This window comes from Marmota flaviventris, chromosome 3 (assembly GCF_047511675.1).
Source record: "Marmota flaviventris isolate mMarFla1 chromosome 3, mMarFla1.hap1, whole genome shotgun sequence".
Taxonomy (NCBI): domain Eukaryota; kingdom Metazoa; phylum Chordata; class Mammalia; order Rodentia; family Sciuridae; genus Marmota; species Marmota flaviventris.
The window spans coordinates 20,883,446-20,891,624 of NC_092500.1; the positions used below are offsets into that span (position 1 = coordinate 20,883,446).

At 30.4% G+C, this 8,179-nt stretch overlaps 1 protein-coding gene across 3 annotated transcripts in view; it reads left to right on the forward strand.

Annotated features, from left to right (window-relative positions):
• The window catches only part of Bltp3b (bridge-like lipid transfer protein family member 3B), a 93,066-nt gene that overhangs the window by 69,904 nt on the left and 14,983 nt on the right, over positions 1 to 8,179 (forward strand). For all 3 annotated transcript variants that reach the window (XM_071609607.1, XM_027947462.2, XM_071609608.1), the window contains 4 exons: positions 2,378 to 2,520; positions 3,446 to 3,596; positions 6,517 to 6,770; positions 7,110 to 7,218. In XM_071609607.1, the coding sequence (XP_071465708.1) occupies positions 2,378 to 2,520; positions 3,446 to 3,596; positions 6,517 to 6,770; positions 7,110 to 7,218 (657 nt within the window). The remainder of the gene's footprint in view (positions 1 to 2,377; positions 2,521 to 3,445; positions 3,597 to 6,516; positions 6,771 to 7,109; positions 7,219 to 8,179) is intronic.

Genomic DNA, 8,179 nt, shown 5'->3' on the forward strand with positions numbered 1-8,179 from the left:
AAATTACCCAAAAGACTCATATTCTGGAAATAGTCTATTCTGTGAATTAATGCATGTACCTATATAAATATATGTGTGTATATATATGTATTTGTCAACTTATTACATATGATTATATAACCTATTTTTATTACTTGTATTTCCTAATATTATGTAAACTACTTTGAAAATATTTTTAACATATATAAAATTGTAATAGAAACGTACCATTAACTTTTAGGCATTTCCCTAATGTTGGATATTTAGATTGTTTATAATTTTTCACAGTTAAGAAGATGCTATCATGGGCTGGGGATGTGGCTCAAGTGGTAACGTGCTCGCCTGGCATGCGCAGGGGGCGCTGGGTTCGATCCTCAGCACCACATAAAAATAAATAAAGATGTTGTGTCCACCAAAAACTGAAAAATAAATATAAAAAAAAAATTTCTCTCTCTCTGTCTCCCTCTCTCTCTCGCTCAAAAAAAGAAGATGCTATCATTAATGTCACTATTCATACATTTTTCCTACTTTTTTAGTTCCTATCTCAGATTCCAGCAGTATAATATTTTTGGGATCTTGAAAAATATTGATTTTTGTGTGTAACATTAAATAATATACATTCTTAGTTCTCTTGAACTCTTAATTATTCTATTTATGTTAAGAAGAATTGATATTCACTAAGAGGAGACTCCTGTGGGTTTTTTTTTTTTTTAATTTTATAGGAAATGTATGAATAATCTTTTATATAAGGAAAAAAATCAGATAATATGGAAATATCTGCAGTAAAAATTGAAGATTCCACTTTAACATCACCCTGAATACATCCTTGATATCATTCCTTCACTCCAGATGTAACTACTATTAACTTTTGATTATATATAGTTCCAGACCTTTACCTTTGTGTTTTTATATACATATGTGGGTGTCATACACATATACACATAGGTTAACAAACATGCCTATATATTTATGTGTATACATGTTTATGAATATGTATATAAATACTTCTAAACACATAGCTGGACTCCAGCCTTCCACAGTCTAACTCCTAATTTGTCTTCTTACATCTGCTCATGACCATTTGTAGCACATTCTTCATTCCATGGGCAGAATGCACATTTCATTGTGTTATTTTCCAGTTTAATCTTGATTGTTTTACATTTCTCTAAGGCTATTAAGCTTAAAATCCTCAATCTTAAATGTTCCGTGTGATTTGACCCCTGGTTCTTGTGTTTTTACATGTACTTACTACACTTCAGCTATATTGTAGAATACTGCAGCCTTTGACTAAGTTTCTTATAAGACCCCCACCTTGGGATCTTGTACCTATGCCTGGAAAGCTCTTTTTTTTTCCTATATACTTCAGCAAAACTACATAATCAAAGATGCTTCTTAACAGGCTGGGGTTGTGGCTCAGTGGTGGAGCACTTACCTAGCATGTGTGAGGCACTGGGTTTGATTCTCAGTACCACATTAAAAAATAAAGTAAAATAAAATAAAGATATATACATATATATAAAGAAGCTTCTTAAACCTCTGACTGTGAGGAAGGCCCTTTGAAATGCTTATGTTGGCTCCTCATATCTCAATTGTATTTACATTCATTTTATGTGGTTCATTCATCTAATAGATAACCTAGGTTAAAAGCCAGTTACATAGTAGTGGTGAATATAATAATAAATTGAGGCTTTTGTTTTATTTGTCTTTGGGTTTTCTAATCTATTTTTTGTAATAATTTATTTTATGGTCTTTTCAACTATTACTCTGTGATGTACATATAATTTTTTTAGAATTTTACTATAGATAAAGCTGGTATGGTGACTTATGCCTGTAATCCGAACAACTCGGGCAGAAGCAGGATCACAAGATCAAGGCCAATCTGGGCAATTTAGCAAGATCCTGTCTCAAAATAAAAAGAACTAGGGATATAGCTCATTGATAGAGGACTCCAGATTCTTTGATCAGTATTAAAAAAAGGTTTTTAAAATGCAGATAGCAAAACCCAAAAAAGCTCACTGGGAAATTTAGGCAGTAGATAAGGGTGGAAAATCATCACATCAATAATTATGATAGTTCTGGAACTATTTACTGTGGATAGATAGGGGGACACAGATGAAGCTGACCAGGAACCAGCACTGTACCTAAAGTGGGAAAAACACACCCTTGTGTTCAGTAGTGAAAGACTCTTTTTTTCATACTAAATTTAAGACTTTAATATCTTTAACATTTTATTATGGAAATTATTATTATTTGCTAGGTAATTATAATCTAATTTTCTTTGCTTATTTTTCAAACAAGGCTATGCTTGAGAAGGAGTTGGTTAGATAAAAGCAACATTGTTGGTTCATATGTAAAATTGATTTTAACTTATTATTTATTATTATTTTTAACTTTTTAGAAATTAAAAGGAAATCAACTACAAATTACCAGAGCCCAGCAGAGAGTCTGAATACCAGTGCAACTCTGCAGAATTATGGTGAAATTTCTCCAGATGCCATTAGTACAAATTCAGATGGTGCTCAAGAAAATCATGATGACCTGGTAATAATTTCAGAGGGATTCTATGAAAAGAAATGCTCCCAACTTTATTTCATATTTGAAATGTGCACATTTTAAGGCATTAATATATAAAAGAATTCTTTGATGGTAGATTTACTTTGTTCCTTCTACCTTTAAAAATGTTTCCTTCTTGCTTAATTAACTTTTTTTCTGTGTTTTACTTTTCTAAATTTGTTTCTTTCATATTGAGGAAGGCAAAGTATTTCTGTCTTTTATTTTTTGACCTATATATTTCCTCTTTTAAAATATACTTCAGAAAGTTTGATGACAAGGAAAGTAGTCTTTAAAATAAGGGGCTTTCTAAAAATGAAATGTTACTTGTTTGTTTTAAACCCTTCTGACCCAGTGAAATATTTTATGAAAGACTTAAAACATATATTCTACCCTGCTTTTTTTTAGTGAAAATTATTTTACATAGAAATGTAGCATAATTAATCTTTTCCATTGAAGTGTTTTCTTTTGACTGAAAAGAAGCTGAAGTTTCTCAGTACCTGTTAAGTATCTCTTATTTAAGAGGATTTTGGAATATTTGCATATATATATATATAATGAGATATCTTGGTGATGAGACCTGAGTATAAACAAGAAATTCGTTTGTTTCATATATGTCTTATGCACATAGGCTGAAGTTAATTTTTTACAGTATTTTTAATAATATTGTGCATGAAACAAAAGTTTCATCGTGTGGAATTTTCCACTTATGTCATCCAAAATGTTTTGGATTTCTGATCTTTTTAATTAGGGATGCTAAACTAGTATAATGTAACAATTGTGGTAGGTCATAAATATATTTTTGGTTTGATAAGTCATAATTGTATCTTTAGAGGTTAATGCTTATTTTCTTTATTTCTTAAATTTTATTTTGAATTAGTTTATATGCTAATATTATTTATGCAACTATTAATAGATGTCAGTTGTGGTGTTTAAAATTACTGGAATTAATGGAGAAATTGACATCCGAGGAGAAGATACAGAAATTTGTCTTCAAGTGAATCAGGTGACAACAGATCAGTTAGGCAATGTCAGTCTTCGGCATTACCTTTGTAATCGTCCAGTTGGTAAGATTTTTTTTTTTTAAGTTATTTTTCATACCAAATATCTAATGATTTAAACTTTTTTTATATCTTATATATGGCTCATCAACAGTTCTTCATTTCATATAGTTGAAAACAAGAAAAATTGCACTTATGAAAAAATTTACTGTTATATTTGCCATATGTGCACAATTCTATATCTGATATAATACATTGAAAAAATACAGTTTTGTATAATATCAGACAAGTGTGCTATCCACCTCACATCCAGAGAATGCTGCAACATGTGCCAATTATCCATAAGTCATTGCCATAAAACCCTTTGTTTTTCCTTTTCTTTTGGATTTGTTGTTGTTGCTAGGTCTTATAGTTTACAATGTGTCTGTTCTTCAATATTCAGGAATTTTATATTAGAAGTGTAAATCCTAATAACATGTAAAATTGGAGCTTGGGTTGTGGCTCAGTGGTAGAGCGCTCGCCTTGCGTGTGCAAGACCCTGGGTTCAATCCTCAGCACCAAATAAAAATAAATAAGTGAAATAAAGGTGTTGTGTCCAACTACAATTAAAAAAAAATAAAGATAAAAACATGTAGAATTGAGGAAGCTAAGTTTTTATTTGAAAATATTTCATAGTTGGCAAAATATAAAAAAGAAGTGATTTGAAATAATAATTGAAAATCTAGATCTTACTGTATACTCCACCCAGCACTTTTCAAATTGTACTCTTATTTTCATTTCGTTTAATACCATGTCCTGTTTTGGAATGCCTTATATATGTTGATTATATAGTCAGTGCTAATACTTTATTTTGTCTCAACTTTCCCAGTTGGTTTTTTGAAGATAAGAAAGGAAAAGGAGGAAATGGGACAGGAATAAAGGGCTAAAAAAAAACCAACAGAGAATTTAGTTTGAACATTTTATACAATAATAAGCAATACTAGCAATGATCATGTTTGATCAACAGTTTGTATACATTGTTGTGTATACACCTGAACACAATATTGTAACATTTTTTTATGTATACTATGTGTATCTTATATTTTTTTCATAGGAAAACATGACACAGTAGTCCCATGGCATAAGGGTAGTAGAGAGGAGTGATATGGTAAATATTTTGTTTTATCTCTACTCCAAAACATTTTTTTTCTTTTTTTGTGCTGCTAAGGATTGAACCCAGAGCTCACACATGCTAGGCACGTGTTCTACCTCTGAATTGTACCTCCAGCCCCACCAGAATATTTTTTTGTTTGAAATTAATTCTGGATTTCAAACAAATTCTGGAGTTGGTATATATATGTTTGTATGAAGATATAGATGTAAATATCTGTGTAGATAAAAAAAAGACAAAGTAAAATCACATTAACCAAGTAGTTTGTTGTGAATTTCTCTTATTACTAAATCAGCAAGTTAACGCTTATTCTTTTTTTTGATATAGGAGAGAGCACTATTATCAGTTTGTGGTTGTTTCTTTTACTTCTTTTTAAAAAATTAAAATATCTGAGTTTTAGATACTTAACAAATTTCAGAATTATATATGATATTATGTATTTATTTTGAATGTTAATAAATGTTACTACATTAATTAAGAAAAATTTTGTTCCTTAAAGCTTTAAATACAACTTTCTACCTTGAGTTGTATATGAAGACCTATCCTTGGTACATAAATATACATATCTTTAAATTCATGCCACTACTCCCTTACAAAAATGTATAATTTGTCCTCTATAAGACTGTTCATATTCATGCTGAGGGAAAATAAGGTCTTTCCATCGTAGATTTAATTAGTTGAGTCTTCTTAAGATGACCCTTGGGATAATTAAATTTCATACCTCAAAAACAGAAATGACTTTGCCTTTCCAGAACAGCTGGTTTGTTTTTAGCTCATGAGTTTTTTTAATTATGAAATTGGTCATATTTTTCTCTTTGTTTCTAATAAGTTCATTTTTCACACATATTTAGCACACAAATATAAATAATATATTTTGAGTTGTTAACCTTATCACCTGTCTTCACCTTTTCTATCACTTTCTTACTTGTCTCCTTTATCTGATATACCATATTTATATTGCCTTCTATTTATTTTGGAACTGAGTAGCATAGAATAAAATAAGAAAAATAGTTACTATGATTGTCAGTTTGCAAGTAAATTACTTCAGGGATTCCACTAATAATAGTTTTTTTTTTTTTTTAATTAGATATTCTGTAAGAGCTTTATTAAAATTTAAAATACTTTTGAACTTGAGTATTTATATCTATGTAAAGTATGTGAAATTATATATTTATATTTCTCTGTATGTGTGTGTATTCTTTAATTTCAGTTTTAGTTTTATGAGGTTTTCTCTATTTACTTTTCTATTATTGAAGGACCCAGTTTAACAAAAAGGTGTAAAACCTCAGACTTTTGCTACTTCTTGAGAGATGGTTTGAGTCACTTTAAATGTCATGACTATTTCTTCATCACAGTTGTCATTATGTTGTTACAAATGCATAGGTAGATATACAAATACACTCTAAGTATCTGAGGTATATGTCATATCAGTTATACTATGATATGTTTTTTCTTATTTCCAAAAAACCAGAAATTCAGAAAAGTCAACATTTTTTAAATTTATTTTTTAGTTGTACACAATACTTTTATTTAATTTATTTTTATGTGGTGCTGAGAATGGAACCCAGGGCCTTGCACATGCTAGGTGAGCGCTCTACTGCTGAGCCACAATCCCAGTCCCAGAAAAGTCAACATTTTTGTAGTAGAAAGGTTGCCTAGAAAAATTGGAATTATGGTATGCATGGTGTATTACTTAAATTAGGGGTACAATGTTAAACTATTTCATCTAGGATTGCTTTAATATACAAAGGGATTATAACCTCTTAATGACAAATAATAGTGGTATTTTTGAATAGCACCACAAAGTGATGATTTTTTTATGTTCATTTTCCTTAGGTTCTGTTCAGAAAGCTACAATTCATTCCAAATCCTCTCCTGAGATTTCTCTGAGGTTTGAAAGTGGGCCTGGTGCTGTAATACATTCTCAGCTTGCAGAAAAAAATGGATTTCTGCAATGCCATATAGAAAACTTTAGTACTGAGTTTTTTACATCTTCTCTTATGAATATTCAACATTTTTTGGAAGACGAAACTGTTGCAACTGTCATGCCAATGAAGATAGAAGTTTCTAACACAAAAATAAATTTAAAAGTATGTTGAAAGATAATTTTATATTTTCAAGTTACACATGTTCACATTGCCTACCTGGACTTTGACTCATGTCTAAGATTTTGCCTTATATATATAATACATATTCTATTTAAGAAAATGAATCTTTTGGTCTTTATGGTGAATGATATTGAGATTCTTAGAAATTAGAGAATGGCATAGTAGAGCTGGTAGTTTTCTTATTTTTATCAAAGCATGTATAGATGCATTTCTAACTCATTAAAATTTAGTAGACTAAAGTAATGTTTATATTAAATTATTATTTTAATTTCATTATTTACTTTAACTAGAACATGCCAGTATTATGTCTCTTTTCTGTAGGATGACAGTCCTCGGAGCTGCACAGTCTCTCTTGAACCAACTCCTGTAACTGTGCATATTGATCATCTTGTGGTGGAGAGAAATGATGATGGCTCTTTTCATATAAGAGGTATATATGAAAAAATAATTTAAAATAATTTAAGCTGTGTGTAGTGGCACATGCCTATAATCCCAGCAAGTTGGGAGGCCGAAGCAGGAGGATTGCAAGTTTGAAGCCAGTCTCAGCAACATAGTACAACCTTGTCTCAATATAAAAAATAAAAAGGGGCTAGGGATGTAGCTTAGTGCTAGAATGCCCTGGGTTTATTTGCCAGTACTGCACACACAGACAAACACACTCAAAAAGAAAAATACAAATGATCACCTCAGATTTTGGAGTTAAATTATTTATATGCTGATTGTTTCTTTTCGCTCATTATTTATTTTGAATATATGTATATATGTAATAGTAGATGATTGAGGGACACTTTCAGTACATTGTAATAAAATAGTGTATATAACTCCTTCATAGTTGGTTTAATACCTTTTCTACAAATATGTTTTGAATGAAAGTGTGAGAGGCTTTCATGATCTTACATGACTCTTGATATTCCTTGTTCTGTTTTGTTTTTAAACTCTTTCTTATCTCTGTTTTCCCCTGTTCTTTTCTGTATACTCCCCTAACCTGGTGCTGTGCTTGTAATGGGACTTGCCTTGCAATTTTACATCTCCATGTTCTTCTTCATTAGAATTACTCATCTCCATCATTCCAATGTTATTTCAAGCTTTCATTTTCAGTGATGCTTTCTTTATAATCTGACGAGAAATCTTATAATGCTTATAGTAATTTCTGTGCATTAGTTACTTTATAGTACATCGCTGGATATTTATTTCTCTGTTAATGCTTGTATCACCGCTCTAACAAGATTTTAATATATCTAATGTGAAGATCTTATAAGGTAGTGTGGAGTAGTAGAGTGTGAGTCAGTAGTTACAGATGTTTTAGTTCTAGTTATCACTATTTTAGTTGCTTGTTGAAGATGAAACATGAGTGACTGATATATGTATCTATTTCATCTCCTATCAAAAAC